This window comes from Typopeltis vanoorti, chromosome 18 (genome assembly GCF_054136105.1).
Source record: "Typopeltis vanoorti isolate ZY-2024b chromosome 18, IOZ_Tvanoo_1.0, whole genome shotgun sequence".
NCBI lineage: Eukaryota > Metazoa > Arthropoda > Arachnida > Uropygi > Thelyphonidae > Typopeltis > Typopeltis vanoorti.
The window spans coordinates 23,657,032-23,677,681 of record NC_143566.1 but is presented as its reverse complement, the minus strand read 5'-3'; the positions used below and the strand labels follow the sequence as shown (position 1 = coordinate 23,677,681).

The 20,650-nt window shown below is 34.3% G+C and overlaps 1 protein-coding gene across 2 annotated transcripts in view; it reads right to left on the bottom strand.

Moving 5' to 3' along the window:
- Positions 1 to 20,650, bottom strand: part of LOC150096543 (borealin-like) — a 160,517-nt gene that overhangs the window by 116,702 nt on the left and 23,165 nt on the right. For both annotated transcript variants that reach the window (XM_090408031.1, XM_090408030.1), the window contains exon 3: positions 7,996 to 8,029. In XM_090408031.1, the coding sequence (XP_090264157.1) occupies positions 7,996 to 8,029 (34 nt within the window). The remainder of the gene's footprint in view (positions 1 to 7,995; positions 8,030 to 20,650) is intronic.

The following is a 20,650-nucleotide window of genomic DNA, read 5'->3' as shown; positions in this document are numbered from 1 at the left end:
ACATAAGCATACCTACCCTACAGATCACACGTAACAGAGCAAGATTCATTTGTGCTAGTAATTAAAATTTATTGAAGCTGTCTGCATACATTGCAGGTGAACAACATGTCACTGACAGAGAGAAAGACTGGGAAAAGATAAATACAATAATTTTCTGAAGAATAAAAGACCAATAAATTCAGTAATAGTAAGCTCTATATGGTTTGAAGCAAATTATGCTTCAAACAGTATAGGGTTTAATGGCTTGCAACCTAAGAAGTAAAAGCAAATAGTTTATTACCAATATCTTTCATCTCAGTACTGAGGCATTCTCGGTGTTAGTACAATCTGTGATCAAAAAGGCATATAATGCAGAAATAAGTATGAACATAAATATTTTAAATTGGCTTCCTAATGTTCTGACTACACTTGCAGATGTGTGATCAAAGACAGCTGGTTTTGGCAGATAATTAGTCTCCCTAATCTTTTAAAGGTTCTTACAGCAAAATTATTTAAATTAAATGTTGGTTTTGATATTCTCTTCTTTGAACTGTCAGCTAATTCACTGCTCAGTTGCAAATTTCAACTCATGGCAAATTCTGTTACTCTTGGTATTGATAATGAATAAGAGTTTGAATATTGGTTTATAAATGGTTTGCACTTGGTATTTGGTAAGCATTATTTTTTCCAGATGGTCCTCTAAACATTATAACGGACTACGTTGTTATTCTGCACAGAAATAGGAAACAATGACAAGATTAGCATACAGAGCTAGAGACATTTGCACAATGGACATCATACTCCAAAATGACTTAAAATAAATCTTAAATAATTTCACTAGTAGATGGATACAGTGCTATAAAAATAAAGATAATTCGTCTACCCCCTGCCCCATATTAACATGCAGATCTAGTGTTAAATGGTATAAACAAGGGATAGCTGATACTTGTGACTAAAGTATGAAGATGTGGTAATTATGTTTTTTTTCCCTGTTTAAATGGATTAAAAAAAAAAAAGTTTCTAACATGTCTTGGACTATTGCACTGGTATGTTGGCTAAACAGTCAACATATAATCATAGGGAGGATTTTAGCAGAGCAGAGCTTAGTGCTTTTCCTCAAATAACCCCTATCCCATCACAAAGTTAGCAAGGATGAATGAAAGATGTGAGCCTACATGCATTTAATTTGGGGAAGCTTTTTCTCTAACAGCATGTACTTACTGACTTGCTAGCAACTTAGTTTCTTTAGAGCTAACTATGAATTTCTAATTTTATTCTATCCTCGCAGGAAACATCACACTAACCCACCCGCCCCCGTCACAAAGTTAGTAGGGAGGGATAAAAGAGATGCCAGTCAACAGGCCTTCAAATTTGGGGAGAGATTTTTTTCTAATGGTACATGCTGACTTACTTGCCAGCAACATTTGATAGAGTTCCTTTCAAAAGCCACTATTAATCAGATTTTTTTTTTCTATCCTTGCAGAAAACATCACAACATGCTCTCTGGCTGAGTCAATGTTTACTTCATGTTTGGCAACTGGGTTTCCAAAGTTATATACAAGGATGGTTCCATAAGTTTCTGGCCTGACTAACTTTTAGAGGTGATAGAAAGAAAACACCTGTGTCACTTTTCAACATAATCTCCCTTTACTTCAACACTTTTCACATCTTTGAATGAACATTTTCTATGCCCTTGAAAAAATAGTCTTCAGTTTTGTGCAAAATGGCCTAAAACTGCATCTTTCACCACCTTTGCTACAAGTTGCCAAGGGATGTACCCACCTTACCCTGTCCTGAAGATATTTTCGGGAGCAAGCTTTGCTTGCTTACAGTTGGATAAAGGATTAAACTAAATTTATTACAGTCTAACCAAGTGCAAAATAAACTTCCAACTGGGTGCTAGATCTGGACTGTAGGGTGGGTGTTCAATCTCCTGGAAGCCAGAGTCCTTCACTGCAGCCTTTGTGACAATAGCCGTATGGACTGAAGCAATGTCGCAAAGCAGGCAAACACCATGACTCATGGTGTTTCCTCTCAGCATTCCTTGTCTTCTTCTTCTTTATGGTGTCACACAGTTTGTGCAGGAGTGAAGCATAATATTCTGCATTCACAGTAGATTCCTTTCCTTGAAGTCAATCAGGAGAATTCCCCAGCAATCCCTAAAGATCGTTGCCATGATCTTCTTGGTGGACTGAGTGACCTTGGCTTTTCTTGGCAGTGCGTCATCTGATTTGTGCAAATCATTGTATTTCCTTTTGGAAAGAGGATCATAATAAAGGACCATGTCACTAGGGACCATGATTTGGTCCCCAGATGCCAATGGATTCCACCACTTCTCTCTGATTCCCTTGGCAAAGCTCTAAAAACTTGCACTGACTTTTGTCATGTGAAGCTTCTCGTGAATGATGCAAAAGACTTGTTATAGACTGAAGCAATGTCGCAAAGCAGGCAAACACCATGACTCATGGTGTTTCCTCTCAGCATTCCTTGTCTTCTTCTTCTTTATGGTGTCACACAGTTTGTGCAGGAGTGAAGCATAATATTCTGCATTCACAGTAGATTCCTTTCCTTGAAGTCAATCAGGAGAATTCCCCAGCAATCCCTAAAGATCGTTGCCATGATCTTCTTGGTGGACTGAGTGACCTTGGCTTTTCTTGGCAGTGCGTCATCTGATTTGTGCAAATCATTGTATTTCCTTTTGGAAAGAGGATCATAATAAAGGACCATGTCACTAGGGACCATGATTTGGTCCCCAGATGCCAATGGATTCCACCACTTCTCTCTGATTCCCTTGGCAAAGCTCTAAAAACTTGCACTGACTTTTGTCATGTGAAGCTTCTCGTGAATGATGCAAAAGACTTGTTATAGAAAGCCTCAACCTTGCTGAGGTTTCTTTGAGCTTCAGCTGTCGGTCAATGAGCAGTTCCTCCTCGACAAGAGAGACATTTTCCTTAGTCATCACCTCCACAGGCAGACCATCACGAAGATCATCTTCGATGCTCTCTCTTTCTAGGCGAAACTGTTTAGCCCATTCCTTCAGAGTGGAATATGAAGGAGAAGCTTCCCCATAAACACCATTCAATCGTTGTTTGATAGCACTTGGAGAAAGCCGTTCGTTGGTGAAAAACTTGATCACAGGGCGGTACTCAATTTTTAACATTACAGCTACTTAGCATGCATTTTAGTCAAATGAGTGCCTCCAACTGAATTCTGCAGATAGAGAGTTGAAACTGGCACACTAACCTTCCCATAGATGGTGCTATCTGTCACGTACAGCCTTTTAAAATTGACTTGAATTTTGTACATCAGGCCAGCAACTTTTGGAACCTACCATATCTTACTATGCTTGCTGAATACATTGGGAACACAGACAGCACATCAAGAATCATAATATTTGCCTACTGTTATGAAAAAAAAAAGTACTGCTGCAACTTTATTACACACAAGCATACATGTTTGTTTAGGTACTATTTAAGTTTCTTAAATTTTAAAATCAGAAATTATTTGCTTTACGGTTTTCTATTTAAACTAATATATGCAATAGTTTCTATATCAGATATTAAAAATATTCAGAAAACTTGAGTGGAATTAGTTGTTAGCTCCTGGTTAATTAAGGATCTTCATGTATTTCACACCAAAATTCTTGCTATATTTTAGTAGCAAGACCTACCAAGATGGACAGGTCAATACTTAAGAATCAGACTAAGAGGGATTCTGCCTGAGCACACAGGAGCAGCTTTCCAATCACATGCTACTTCTTACAGTTAGGACAGTTAACTTAAACATGTTTTAAGGCATGATGTATAACATATTCTAATTCTGATATCATTCAATGTCATCTCACAGACCTTAGTTAGATGGTTACTACCAATCCTTTCCAAAAGTGACTTGTCATCATGAAATCTGAAATATGGAACTGCTCCACTAAAATGAAGAATAAGCCTGCATCCAACATAGTGGGACCTTAAAATCCCTCGAGACAAATTCAATAGAGAAACAGTGCTATCAGACCAGACACACTATTGAAAAACATATGGCAAAAAAAAAAAAAAATGAGTAGAATGAAATAAGATATAATAGGTCTACATGAAGTGAAAAGAAAATCACATTCTTTGGTGATACAATGAAAATTGGTAATATGTTTCATTGGAAAGAGAGGAGGTGGCTTCCTAATAAACAGAGAGATAGAAAAGGGGGTTACAAAATATGCAGGAATGTCACATTGGAAAACACATGTAATGGTACATGTGTTCTTATGATTTTCATTGTATTTGTACTGTTCATATGACTTTAATTGTAACAAAAAGCAGTCATGAAGAGGTTGAATAATTATAACTCTGAGAAAAGTATTTTCTAAATAAATGCCTTGAAGGTAACAATAACATTATGGTCTAGTTCATTATATACTTCCTTTCAAGGTTACACAGTGGTCAGCATTCATTGTGTAGAATTTATGAAGACAAAAACATACATTAGCACAATTACTTTACTTACAGTTAAGAAAGTAACACTCAACATTTCGACCTCTATATCAAGCTATGTGACACTACACATAAGTAGGCTAAATCTAACTGCTTTGTTAACCATTATTTACAGTAACTTAACCTCTAGTAAGAAAAAAATAAATTAAATAACATAAAATTTTGTAGACAATAAGTACAATAATACTCAAAGGATTAAAAAATAATAAAAATAAAAAATAAAAATCTTATATACAGTAAGTATAATAATATACAGAGGATTAGCAAAAAATAAAATTTATGGTGTCGCTACAGCAAATGCATCTCTATAGTCCCATTATCTTAAGGTTTTCTTGTGTTAGGGTTCTGCTATCATGTTCTGGATGCTATATACGTTGCAGATGGGTCTTCCAGACTCTTGGAATTACTAATACATCATTCTTATTGAGATTAGGATAATGAACGAGCATCTCACTAGCTTCCTTGAATTTTCTTTCAAACCAGGTTTTAGTGTGGTGTAGAGACTTGGGTTTGGAGTGCATGGTCTGACAGGCCTGTTTTACCATAGCGAAGGAATCTAATGTGACATTTGTGTTCATCTTTTCTTATTGGAATTGTGCGCCCTGGATTTTGTAAATCTCCAAGTAGGCAAGGTAAGGAAGAGGATTCAAAGATTCCCTTCCTTAGGTCCATGATCTCGTTGTTGTCAGTCTGAATAAATAGGGTAGTAGTTTCAGATTGAGTGATGAAATTTGTCTATCACCTGAAGACATTCAAAAACATAGGTGGAATGAAATGCTCGAGATATCTAGCAATGCTTGCTTCAAATTTTGCAAATAAGCCTCTGAAGTGTGACTCTTGTTTTCAAATTGAAATCACTTTCTCCTCAATAATATTTTTATATTTTAGTTTGAAGGCTGCATCATCATGCTGTTCAATTTAACTTCCTTACTGTTTTTATCTTAAAATTTTTTATTAACTCAAAAATTTGCTTTTTTCAATGTGATACTCATTTTTATCCCACGCAGAACTAAGTAGTAATCATTTCATATTTCACACATTCCCCTTTAAATTCTTGTATCCTAGACCAGTCTGAAGATATCACCAATATCAATAATAACAAATGTATGACTTTGTTTCTTTGGTGTACTCTGCATGTCAACTATGGCTCATCTCTGTGCTAATACATATATACAGTCCAAATCCATTTGCAACGTTTTTTTTCCATCCAAGATCATATGCTGACAACCCTGTTGCTTGAACATTTCAGCCAATACAGGATATAACAAGTATAACAATTAAATCCCTTTCTGTCCATCTTTATTCACATATCTCAGTAGACACCCTCCACCAACTCGGACATACCACAATAAGAAAGAATGTTGAGTCAGAAGTTGCAGTCCATCCTTCAAATTACTTACAGATTGTGCAGAGGTCTTCCATAGTTATCTAGCATCGATCGTTAGTGACTTGTGTATACATACATACCTTATATGTCGGCATATAAGACGACTCAAATACTACAGAAAACCCCTCGAAATCATGGGTCATCTTATACGACGAGTATAAAAAGGGAAGCTTAATTTCTTGGATGAACATTTAGGTAGTTACAATACATCGTTATATAAGAAAATAGGCAGTGTTTATAAACAAATCAGATTAATTTTTTGTTACATAAATTTATTAAAATATTACAATAGATGCAAGTCTGTCTTAGAAAACAAACAATTATTAACTTCAATTTTCACGTTAATTTTCTTCATCATCTGTTGAAAATAGTTCTTCAGATTCATTGTTTAAATGATCGACATATGGATCCCAGTTCGAATCCAGTGAGTTGATTTCGTTTTCATCGTCATCAGTGTCCCACAACAGATCATCTTCTGTACCATCCAAAAGATTAGAGATACCACGCTTTTTAAATGATTTTATTATAGTCTCTACTTTTACTTTATTCCATGCTTTGATCACAAAATTGCACAACATATCAAGTGATGTAGCACACATAGATCCACTGTTTGTTGATTTTTCACCAGTTAACATCCAATTATTCCACTCTTCTTGCATGTAATCTTTAAATGGTTTGTCCAAGCAGACGTCTAGTGGTTGCAATTTAGAAGTTAAACCATTTGGTATAACAGCAATTTCTGTGTTATTTTTTTTCTAGAAGACTTTCAGTATTCTCAGTTAAATGACTATGAAACATATCCCATACTAATAAACTGCGTTTCTTCATTATACCACCTGGTCGAGTGTCCTGTACATTATTTATCCATAATTTCACACCATTTTCATCCATCCATCCATCCTTTTTTGTGAAAATGTACAAAAACACCTGAAGAAAATTTTATCTTAGGTTTAGTTTTACGTTTGAAGATGAATTTTAACTTGGTTCCATCAGCCAAACATGACAACACAACTATAAACCTTGTTTTTTCATGATCTGTACTTCGAACTAGCACACTCTTACTCTTTTCAACCTTTAGACTCCACTGTTTTATTGCTTATCATATCAAAGCTCATAGGAGTTTCATCCATATTTCCAATATTTGACAATAGAAATTTATGTTCTTGTCTCAACTGAATAATAAATTTATAGAAACTGGTAAGTTTGTGGTCAAGATCTGCCAGTAGTTTTTGAGCAATTTTCGTTTTTTGTCGTATTACCAGATTTTGTCTGTTCATAAAACGATTACACCATCCTGAAGTAGCTTGAAATTCTATACTTTCATCCGGATTCAATCTTGACCATTTTAGTGCATATACTCTAATCATATTTCTTGTAACAAGAAATATGATTAGAGCACATGCACTAAAATGGTGAAGATTGAATCCGGATGAAAGTATAGAATTTCAAGCTACTTGAGGATGGTGTCATCGTTTTATGCCTTTGCTTGAATACCCATTCTGCAATGTGATTTTCCAGTTGCGGCCATCAGGTGATCCCTGTTCTCATCACACATTATTTCTCTGGCAATTTTTTAAAAATATATTTTTTCTTACTCCATTCTCTTACCATCTTCTCGATGTCAAACTTTCTTGCAGGAGCACAGTTATTAGTTTGCTTTGCCATTTCAATTACCCTTATTTTAAATTGAGCTTCATACTTTCTTCATTTTGTTGCTGATGGTTCCATGATTTTAAACGATAACAATTTTAATAATCCTAAAATTTAAAAAAAAAAATGCAAAATTAATATTTAATTAAAATTGGAGCTAATCACTTTTAATTAGGGTAATTTGCATAAATACTAAATCTATGCTATACAAAAAAATAACAAATATGCATAGATATAAAAATAACGGATATAATAACAATACCTAACGTTGCATTAATACAAGAAAGAAATTTGGGGGTCGTCTTATACAACCAACATAAGCTTAAAATCTAAAAATATCCTAAAATTTAGGCATCATCTTATATGTCGGTTGTCCTACATGCCAACATATACGGTATATTATATATATATACACATATATTCTAGATAAAACTGTAGATATAATTAATCAGACTGCCTACTTACTTCTGTTAACCTAGATGTAATGATATCACTTACCTAAGTATTCATTTAATGTCATATTGCGAGATTGCTAAAAGAAAGAAATATTAAATGCAATGAACAAATAGCAATTTTTTTATATTGCATGAGTAAATAATTTTGAATGAACATAGAATTTCAGAACAGAACATAAACAGAAGATAAAACAAATGTTTACAATATTTCACCTAGCGAGATGTGTTCAATAAACTATCTATAATATATATACTTTTAATGCTTAGACTGTATTCCTGTTCTGGCTTGGTCTTTTTCTGATAAACTATTTCACCATCTTTCAAAACCAAATCAAATTTCCTACTTTTGAGAAGGGGAGGGAAGGAATAACTCTTGTAAACTTAGCTCTTTCATAATTTATTTGCACAAAAAAATTAACATTTAATTGAATTAAATTATAATCAAAGGAATGACAAATATATGCAGTAAATATATCTATACAAATGTATATTGTGTTTATACAATGAAACCTGAGGTGAATTCATCACTAAAAAAAAACACACATATTAACCACAGTGATAAGTTTTAATACATAAATATTCCATCCCAAGTATCTTGGGACATCCTCAGTACAGTAATTCAAACAATACTAGGAATAACATGCAGTTAGTGCGCATGATTACAATGGAATCTCAATATGTGTGTGCGGTAACATGTTATAGAAGTAAATTAAAACATAATTGAAAAAAAAAAATAAAAAAACATATATAAAGAGATTATTTGACACAATTTTGTATGACAATTTCCCATACTTTAGGAATAGTAAGAACGTCATTTCGGTTTAAATTTGGTCTGTGTAGTAGGGCTTCAGCACTTTCTTTATATAAACGTTCATTTTTATATAACGACCTAAGTAAAAGTTTCGACTTTTCCTAATGGATCCTATGGTTTAGGTTTTCAACTCCATGTTGAGAGAGACCAGATTTCTGCAGTTTGAAAAGACGAATGTGGTCTTGATGTTCAAAGATGAGTTTCTGAACAGATCTACCTGTTTGTCCAAAGTAAGACAACTTGCAGGAACATGGGATCTCATACACACCAGAGGTGAAAGTTTGTCCTAAGGAGAAGGTAACAAGTTATAGATCTGATTGATGGGTTTGCAAGAAGTGGCAAAATTGTATTTCTTCATAATTTTTGAAAAAGGTTTGGAGATGTCTTTGACATAAGGTATGGGAATCTTATGGGCTTCTTGTCTAGGTTGATGTGTGGGGAAATGACTGATCATTTTTTGAGTTGTTTTAAGATTATATCCATTTAGTATGGCTGTATTTTTGATTATTTCTAGTTCTTGGTTCAGAGATTCTTCAGAGGTAGGCTTGCGATAGACAGAAGTGGCGATAGAATCTTATTTTCTTTGAATGTGTAAATCCAGAAAGGAGATACCCTGTGGAGATTCTTTTTCTAGCATAAAGTTGATGCGAGGGTGAAGGAGGTTTATTTTATCTAGAAACAGAGATGTAATTCATGTTCGGGATGATCCCAGACTGCAATGACGTCATCGACATATCGTAGCTAAATTTCTGGTTTGGGTTCAAAACTGAAAATTTTTTCTTCCAGGTATTCTAGAAACAGGTTTACTAAGTTTGGTGATAAAGGAGACCCCATTGCTGTTCCTTCTTCTTGCTTGTAAATTTTACCTTTCCAAGTGAAGTAACCGGATGTGATAACAAATTCGAATAATTCAACTATATCAGACGGAAATTTTTTGAGTTAATAATTCTACTGTTTCTTTATGGGGAATGTTAGTGAAGAGGGAGACAATGTCGAAGCTAATTAACAAGTCAGTTTTTAACAGTTGAATGTCTTTTATTTTTTGCGTGAAACTCTGTGGAATTTTTGATTGAAGAGGCTGAGTGGCTTATGTTAGGACAGAGAAGGTTTGATAAGAATCTTGATAACTTGTAAGTCGGGGTGCTAATAGAATCTATGATGAATCTGAGTGGAACATTAAGTTTGTGAAGCTTAGGTTAGCCATAAATTCTAGGAGTTATAGCATGGTATGTCTTGAGTTTTTTTAATTGTTTCTTCATCTAAGGAGGAGGTTTCATCAAGTAACTTATTTAATTTTCTAAGTTGACGTTTTGTAGGATCATAATCCAGTTTGTTCTTTCTTTTAAGGTTACACGGTGATCAGAATTCATATTTATGAATTTAGAGACACAAAACACATGTGTTGAAAAGATTATTTTACTGATTATTAATAAAATAACAACTTGACATTTCGACCCCTGTATTGAGGTCATCATCAAAGGATACATGTGTATAGGAACCAAGCTACATGCTGTTGCACTCTATAAAGGTAAATTAAATATATAAATAAAAACTACAATAAACTCTGCTAAAGTCCTCACGTACTAAGATTCTTCTGGAATTGTACAGTTCATATTGTTAAAATTACGATTATCTTCTGGATTTGTGCAGTTCAGGTTGCTATTGAATGTTCAGGGAAAAAAAAAAACTTCACCAAGTCTTCTTGTATTGAGATTTTTCTTTGTGGTTGCTATGAAAGTTGCAGATGGGTCCTCCACATTCTTGGAATAGTTAGACCATCATTTGGCCACATGGCTGCTGCAAAGCACTAAATACATTCCTTAGCCATCTGAACAAACAACACAAAGGCATCCAATTCACCACTGAAAGAGAAAAAAACAACTCTCTTCCGTTCCTAGACACACTTGTCACACATCTTCTTTCAGGCTGTCGCTCCTTCTCAGTCTACCGCAAACCTACACACACAGGAAGTACATACACAAAACTTCTTATCACCACCCAACACAAAAACTAGATGTCATAAGCATCCTTAAGCACAGAGCTCAAACTATTTGTTCAAATGAACAAGCTCTTAACCATGAATATGAGATCATCAAACATACCTTTATAAAAAATGGATATAGTATAAAAACCATTCACAAACTCCTCCACAGAGATACCACTAATAACAAAAAAGATTTCAAGAATGCTATGCCATACCATAGGTTAGAGGCATTTCCGAAAAAATAGACAGAACACTACACAAATACAACATCAAAACCACCTTTAAACCCTGACAAAATTAAGACACCTACTCAGTTCTTCCAAGGATCCTCTGACACCCAGGGATTTACAAAATACAATGAACATGTAACATACCATACATAGGGGAAACAGGGCGAACCATCCCAATCAGGAAGGATGAACACAAACGACACATTTAATACCTCCATTTTGGAAAAACCGGCCTTTCTGATCATGCACTCACCTCAGAATTGATTGGAAAGGCACCAAGTCTCTACACCGCACCAAAACCTGGTTTGAGCAGAAGTTCAAAGAAGCATGTGAAATTACCTTTATAGAGTGCAACAGTATGTAGCTTGGTTCCTATACACATGTATCCTTCTGATGATGACCTCAAAACAGGGGTCGAAACGTCGAGTTATTTTATTAATCATCATCATACGTATCAAGGATTTAGGCCTAGCATGGCCTGTTCCGGCCTTAGAAGTCATCGTTGAATCGAGGACGTCCTGGTTTTCTTTTTCCTAATGGCTTGTACTTTAAGGCTTGTTTTGGTAATCTTTCTGTTTTCATTCTTCAAACGTTTTCCATCCATTTATGTTTATATTTTTTAATTTTTTCTATTACTGGTTCTTGGTTTAATTGGTCAAATAGGGTATACTTTGCAGTTTTACTCATAAACTTCATTTCTGCTGTTGTTAATCTTTGTTTGTCTTTTTGTTTTATTGTCCAGATTTCGCTTCCATACATTAAGACCGGTAGAGCTAATGTATTGTATACTTTTAGCCTGGTTTGTTTTTGAACTAGGTTTGGTTTAAATATAGAGTTAATTACACCTATTATTTTTAAATATTTTGCAATTTTTAAGTTTATATCTTTTTCATTTTCATATGTGATCATACATCCTAGGTAGTTAAATGAATTCACCTGTTCTAAGATCTTGTTATCTATTACTATTTTAGTTCTTGCTGGATCTTGTCCTTTAAAGGCCATAGTTTTTGATTTTTCTGTTGATATTATCATACCATAATCTTTGGATATCTCATTTAGATTTAAAATAGCTTTCTGTAAGTTATCTTCAGAATTTGTAATTATTATTTGGTTGTCTGCAAAGAGGAGAGTGTTTAAGTTAACTGTAGGTGAAAGTTTAATTCCTTGATGATATAATCACGTAATCACAGTCTTATGTCGCAAGTATCCTTGAAACAACTAATTCCTTGATGTAAATTTTTACTCCATTTTATTATTATTTCATTTAAGTAGATATTAAAAAGAGTTGCTGAGAGGGGACATCCCTGTCGGACCCTTTGGTTTATCTCTCTTGTATATGATAGCTCGTGATTTAATCTTATTAAATCACGATTATTAAATCATGGTTATTTTATTAATAATTAGTAAAATAATCTTTTCAACACGTGTGTTTTGTGTCCCTAAATTCATCATCATGCGTATCAAGGATTTAGCCCTAGCATGGCCTGTTCTGGCCTTAGAAGTCATCGTTGAATCGTTTAAGAGGATGTACTGGTTTTCTTTTTCCTAATGGCTTGTACTTTAAGGCTTGTTTTGGTAACTTGTTTTGAATGTGTTCCATCCATTTATGTTTATATTTTTTAATTTTTTCTATTACTGGTTCTTGGTTTAATTCTTTCATAATTTCTTCGTTTCTTTTGTGATCAAATAGGGTATACTTTGCAGTTTTTCCTCATAAACTTCATTTCTGATGTTGTTAATCTTTGTTTGTCTTTTTGTTTTATTGTCCAGATTTTGCTTCCATACATTAAGACTGGTAGGGCTAATGTATTGTATACTTTCAGTCTTGTTTGTTTTTGAACTAGGTTTGGTTTAAATATAGAGTTAATTACACATGTTATTTTTAAATATTTTACAATTTTTACGTTTATATCTTTTTCAATTTCATATGTGATCATACATCCTAGGTAGTTAAATGAATTCACCTGTTCTAAGATCTTGTTATCTATTACTATTTTAGTTCTTGCTGGATCTTGTCCTGTAAAAGTCATAGTTTTTGATTTTTCTGTTGATATTATCATACCATAATCTTTGGATATCTCATTTAGATCTAAACTAGCTTTCTGTAAGTTATCTTCAGAAGTGGTATTTATTATTTGGTCGTCAGCAAAGAGGAGTGTTTAAGTTTACTGTAGGAGAAAGTTTAATTCCTTGATGTAAATTTTTATTCCATTTAAGTAGATATTAAAAAGAGTTGCCGAGAGGGGGACATCCCTGTCAGACCCCTTGGTTTAGCTCTCTCATATATGATAGCTCATGATTTAATCTTATTTGTATATGATTATTTTCATATATACTTGTGATAGCTTTTAGGATATTATTTGGTATTTGTCTTTCTTTTAATATGTTAAATAATATGTTACTTTTAACTTTGTCAAATGCTTTTCCAAAGTCAATAAATGCAATATGTGTTTCTAAATTGTATTCTCTTCTTTTCTCTATTATTAATTTTAGGCAAAAGGCCGGGTCTATACATGATCGTCCTTTTCTAAATCCATTCTGCTCTTCTAAATACATGATCATCCTTTTCTAAATCCATTCTGCTCTTCTAAAATAAAGTTTTTGGAATATTTCATTAGTTTGCTATTTAAGATTCTGCTATATATTTTGTAACAAGAATTTAGTATACTGATACCTCTATAGTTTTTAGGGTCATCTCTATTACCTTTTTAAATAGGAATCACAATTGCTTTTTTCCCTTCTGTTGGGGAGATACCAGTAATTTCCCAATACCAGTAATTAAAAATAAGTAAGTTCTGTGTGGTAATTTCTAAATTACCACACAGAACCCTAAATTCATAAATATGAATAACCCAGTTTGGCGTAAGTGTTATGATCTCCGAGTAGTAAATTCATTTTTCGGTCATATGAATTGGTATCAAGAACCACAGTGGTATTTCCTTTATCAGCTCTAGTAATGATTATGTTTTTATCACATTTTAAGGAGGTAAGAGCTTTCAATTCTGATGGTGGGATATTTAAGTCAGAAGGTTTGGCATCATAGATTATTTTTGCTACCTCGAAACGAAGTCTGTTGGCTTCAATACTGGAAAGATGGCCGATGTTTCTCTCTACGTTATATATGAAATCTAAATATGGGAAACATTTAGGTGAAATTGCAAATTAGTGACCTCTCGCTAGAACATTTAATTCGTCTGTTGTTAGTGGATGGTTAGATAAGTCGACTACCCATTTTTCCGTCAGCAATTTGTTAGTAATCGTCTTAGATCGATTTAGCAAGTTAAGGTATTTATTATGTAGTTTAATATTGCTTTTATCAAAAGCTTTTATCCCCGTATTTTTTGAGACACTTATAATCAATTGTAGCCAATCTCGATTTAACATATTTGATAATTCTGCTTCTAGTTCCGTAATTTTTAAATTATTAGTTGCCAATTCATGCTTAGAAACTCGTAACTGGTTAAGTCAATGGTCGCCAAAGGGGTCGATATGGCATTGTTAGGGGTCGATTGGGGGGTTGACAGAAAAATATAAGACATCATTGTATGGGTAATATTTAATTTGGTTAACTTGGATTACCTCCATGACAAAAGACATGGAGGTAATGACAACGCAATTAAGAGTGAATCGTGGGATCAGTACCTCCATATTACAGGTATATGAATAGGACCTGTAAGATGGAGTAAGGTCATGAAAATAGTTACTAAGGCCAATCAAGTAGGCCAAAATGATGTATTTACCAATAAACAGATGTTGGTGGTTCCTGCCGGCCGGTGCAGTGGGAGCGAGATTGCAACACGTGCGTGGTTCTTATTTACTGATACTTACAAATATTCGATCCCAGTCTCATTTTTGAGCATCGACATACAAGTGAGCGTTAATTTTCTAAAATTCATCAACATACATACATATTATAATTCAATCATTATTCATTTATGAACTAAACTTCTCTATGTTGAAGAGTTGAGCAGCACTGGTAGTAATACCAGTGATATTAATAGTACTAGCAATAGTAATATAATAATATATACTATATTATACATACAATAAACACTGTAACTATAAAATAAACAATCTAAAAACTCACATAAGCAGTCTTTTTTTGCTTGTCCTATTATAATTACATAATAGTAAAATATAGGGGGTCGATAAAAAGTCAAAAAACGCTTGAAAGGGGTCGACAGGCAAATGACTTTGGCGATCCATGGGTTAAGTAGTAAGGAACTGCTTGCTTTCTGATAGATTTTATGGGCACCTGGAGATTTGATGACTTCTTTTAGTTTTGCAAAAGTTGGAATGAGTTTATCGCATCTACACTTTTTTAAAAACGAGATTCTAGAAAGTAGCTTACCCTGTTTTAATTGAAGTTTGCCTGGTAAGTTGGTCATCTGTGCTGTCAGTTCCCCGTGAAGGAATAAGACGTTTTATACAATGAAACTTGTGAATTCATCACTAAAAAACACATGCGTACTAACCACAGTGATAATTTTTAATACGTAAATATTTCAATAAATTCATTCCAACTTTTGCAAAACTAAAAGAAGTCATCAAATCTCCAGGTGCCCATAAAATCTATCAGAAAGCAAGGCATTCCTTACTACTTAACCAGTTACGAGTTTCTAAGCATGAATTGGCAACTAATAATTTAAAAATTACTTAACTAGAAGCAGAATTATAACACGTTAAATCAAGATTTGCTACAATTGATTATAAGTGTTTCAAAAAATTCAGGGATAAAAGCAATATTAATCTACAAAATAAATACTTCAACTTGCTAAATCGATCTAAGAAGATTACTAACAAATTACCAATGGAAAAATGGATAGTCAACTTATCTAACCATCCATTAACAACAGACGAATTAAATGTTCTAGCAGGAGGTCACAAATTTTCAATTTCACCTAAATGTTTCCCATATTAAGATTTCATACATAACATAGAGAGAAACAACGGCCATCTTTCCAGTATTGAAGCCAACAGACTTCGTTTCGAGAAAATAATCTATGATCCCAAACCTTCGGACTTAAATATCCCACCATCAGAATTGAAAGCTTTTACCTCCTTAAAATGTGTCCCAATTTACGATTATTATGCTTTCAACTATCCTTACATGTGAAACTCTACTTGTCTTTGTCCAAATCTTATTTATATACGAGATATCACCCAAATACAAATATTCAAGCTTTTTCTCCCCTTAGTGTCCCTAAATATTTATTTTATACTGCGCCTTTCAGCACATTTAATCTAAGATATAAAATTCAAAAACAAGGAGCAATTACCAAAATATGTCTGAGTGTGAAACTAATATGCAGTCGTGACATTTATCTCGTAACTTAACAAAATCCCCCCCCCGCGTGATTAGGTTTGTACGTTGTTACAAGTGGTGCATTGAGCAGCAATCTCAGACAACTGTATTTTCAATGAATAAAAGTTTATTGAACTCTCAAACATGGTACAATTCATTCTTTATCAAATAAAACTCAATTCAAAACTAAGAATATATAATAGAAATTTTCACTAGCTAAACATAAGTATTAGATTAAGATCCTACATGAGAATTGCGATCATATCCCCATAACAGATTCTACACATACAAACATGTATAATCCTAGAACTAGTTGATCCTTTGTCTAACCCCTTACTGGTTTGATCACGCTATATTTCTGTATTTTCTAGGACATATAATCAGTTACTCTAATTTTCTCACTAAGACAACATGGATTAAAATTATCCTTTCGCTGAGCTAATAACACTTTTGACCTTTAAAACTCTCTTAATTAAAATACAATGTACATGCATAAATCTCTAGGCAATGAATACGTATTAATTAATAGTAACAACCTCATTTTTATTCTAGTTTGACATGTACTAAAGTCCTAGTATAATTCTCAATAATCCTTTCAACTGTTCAGTAATTGAACAATGACTACATTTACATATGATTTGAATTGACACGAGATTTTACAGTACCTTTTGACTTGGGTCTTGTACACTGGTCTCTACCTCTTTCCGATATTTTACCTTCCTAGGACAAACTCTTCTATAACTCATCACTCCTAAGTTCCTTTGGCACTAAGATGGGCTTTCATAATCTTTACCTTACATTCTTCAATCAAGGACATACATAGGATCATCTATTCTATAGCTGTGAAATTCACCATGTGGGCACTGACTTCTTTATAGAGTTTTCTTTCTCTCGTTACAACCACTGGACGATGAAACACACTGACATTATCTTCTTTTTTTTTTTTTAACTAAACGGCATCCCTCATTTCTTACAATAGGAAAACAAGGAATCAAAATCCCACACACTTTGTTTCCTTATTATGTCGGACGGAGAAAACTCTTAACCCGTCACTCAGGAAAACCGAGTGAGACCTATAGGAAGACTCATGAAGAAAACTCTGAGGAAAAAAGCCTCTTGGGGGGGGGGGGGTCTAACCCTTTTATACGATGACCCCTATTGGCACCTTCAATTTCTTTTCTTCCCCCCTTACTGGAGTCGATTTCACTGACCAATTAGAGTGGCGTTTTTCTGCCAAAACATCATGCGGTCCGTGTGCACACAACTGACACGTGACGAAATCTCAATTCGGGAATTATGACCTTGAGCTTTGGTTTTTGTTTAAGCTAACCTCTATGTCATCTATACTAAATTAATCCCTTTCCAAAATTTTCTAAGAATTAACTAGAATCTTTAATCTCTTATTTCAAGTGTAAAAACTAGCCTCTCGCATACAAAATCCTATGACTAATCTTCTTTGCTTTACTTAACCTTATTTTATCATATCACAACTGAAATAAATTTCCGTTCTTTTTTTTTTTTTTTATTTAGTTCAATAAACAATTTCAGCTATATTTTTCACTTGGATGCAAGCATGTTTTTCTTCCTTTTTATATTTTGTATTCGTTACTTTCAAAGGCTCTTAACGATATCTGCTTAGGAACAAGCTTGCTTACTTAGTTATCTACAAAGGGCTTTTATTTCTTCTCCTGTTACACCATGATAACTGAAAATTTCACATTCTTAAGTTATCAGAGTGTAACACTGACAAAGGAAATACCACTGTGGTTCTTGATACCAATTCATATGACCGAAAAATAAATTTACTACTCCGAGTTTGTAATACTTACGCCAAACTAGATTATGATCCTAAAAAACGTCAACTCTCCTCCTTAGATGAAGAAACAATTAAAAAACTCAAGACATACCATCGTGTTGGAGGCTTAATGGATTTTTTACAACACTCGAAAAGGATTAAAATAGAATTTAATACTTCCTATATTTCGTCCTAGTCACTAGGACGTATACAGGGATTACAAAAACTTTTCTTAGAAGCAGCAGCAGCTCTCAGAAACCAACCAAATCTTAATAAATACGGTTGCATTAAGCTTCCGAAAATTTCGGAAACACTCATCACCAGAGGTCCCACCTTACATTCCAGGCCCCTGCTACCATCCTTAGAGGGCGCTCCACCTAGATAGGACTTTAGTGTCACCCACATGGTTGGGCTTAGTACTGTATGATATTTGTGTGCATTAGTTGTGTTTGTAATCCCCATAGATGTCCTAGTGACTAGGACAAAATATAGGAAGTAATAAATTCTATTTTAATCCTTTTTGAGTGTTGTAAAAAATCCATTAAGCCTCCAACATGATGTCCTCACAGCACTTAAGCCTCTACACACGAATTCAAAGCATACCATGCTAGACCTCCTAGAATTTATGGCTAACCTAAGCTTCACAAGCTTAATGTTCCACTCAGACCCCATCATAGATTTTATTAGCAGCCCGACTTACAAGTTATCAAGATTCTTATCAAACCTTCTCCATCCTCACATAGGCCACTCAGCCTCTTCAATCAAAAATTCCACACTTTCAGGCAAAAATAAAAGACATTCAACTGTTAAAAATTGACTTGTTAATTAGCTTCGACATTGTCTCCCTCTTCACAGACGAATTACAGAGGTATTTCCCTACTGAGTGTTCCTGGTAAGATATTATTATTATTATTAAACAAGACCTCATGGAGTCAAAGACTCATCTAGGAGGTCCTTTTATCACACACACATCTCATCATACCGTGTCTTAAACACACTCAAACTCCTTGCAGACACCACACTCTCAAGCAAGGCATTCCAATCATTCACAACTCTGCACGAAAAAAACCTGCCACTCACCCCTCTACTCACACCCTCTTTATACAGTTTCCAGGGATGACCTCTGGTTCTTCCCTGATCTCCCACTATTCTCTGTAGAACTTCTCCACCATTGATCTTATAACAACCCCTTACCAACTTGTAGGTCTCTATCATATCTCCCCCTCTTCCTTCTCTCCACTAGACTCTGCAAATTACATCTTCTCAATCTTTCCTCATACTCAACATTCTGGAGGTCAGAAACTACCTTAGTCAGTCGCCTTTGGACCCTTTCCAACATCTCTTTATCCTTCTGAAAACCTGATGACCAAATCTGGGCACAATAGTCCATGTGTGGCCTAATCAAAGCCTTATACAATGGAACAAGAATCTCCCAATTCTACACGTCAGTGTCCTCCGCATCATTCCCAGAAGTCTTTGTGTTGTCTTCACAATTTTGGCGATGTGTCCCCTAAATTTTTTAGATCCTTATCAACTATCACCCCCAGATCTCTTATTTCCTCTACTTCCAACAATATATTCTCACCAAGCATAAATTCTGCATCCCATCTTTGTTTTCCAAATTTTAAAACCTTACATTTTGCAACATTGAACTCACATTCCCATTTGCTTGCCCAATCACTCAATTTATTCAAGTCTTTTTGCAAGATCACAACATCTTCACTACTCTTTATGGTTTGTCCCAACTTTGCATCATCTGCAAACAACTGAATATCTCCATCCAAATCTTCACCAATATCATTAATATACAAGTTAAATAGTAATGGCCCTAAAACAGACCCCTGAGGCACTCCACTAGTGATTTTCCTTTTCCTGGATATCGCACCCCCATACACAACTTGTTGATACCTATCAGATAGCCAGTCTCCAATCCAATGTACTAATCTAATATCCAACCCCATCTCCTCTAGTTTGACTGTCAACTTATCGTAAGGTACTCTATCAAAAGCTTTTGCGAAATCCAAGTATATTACTGTGTATCCTTCTCCTCTCTCCAAGGAAGCAGTCACTTTATTGTAATAAGTAAGTAGATTACTAAAACATGCTGTCCATCAAAGATTATACCATTGTTGTCAACTCAACTCTGGATCCTAGTTCTCACAAGCTTCTCCAACAAAGTTCTTCAAATATATGCAAGTATACTTGAGAAACTGTATAGGTGTTTTGACCAGAATACCTACTCCTCTTCCTCTGTTGGTGCCAAAGCTCCAGAAGCTTTGGAGGTGGTATGTCCCATAAAGAAACAGTAGAATTACTAACTCAAAAATTTCCATCTGATATAGTTGAGTTATTCAAATTTGTTATCATATCTAGTTACTTCACTTGGAAATGTAAAATTTACAAGCAAGAAGAAGGAACAGCAATGGGGTCTCCTTTATCACCAAACTTAGCAAACCTGTTTCTAGAATACTTGGAAGAAAAAATTTTCACTTTTGAACCAAAACCAAAAATTTGGCTACGATATGTCGACGACGTCTTTGCAGTCTGGGATCATCTCGAACATGAATTACACC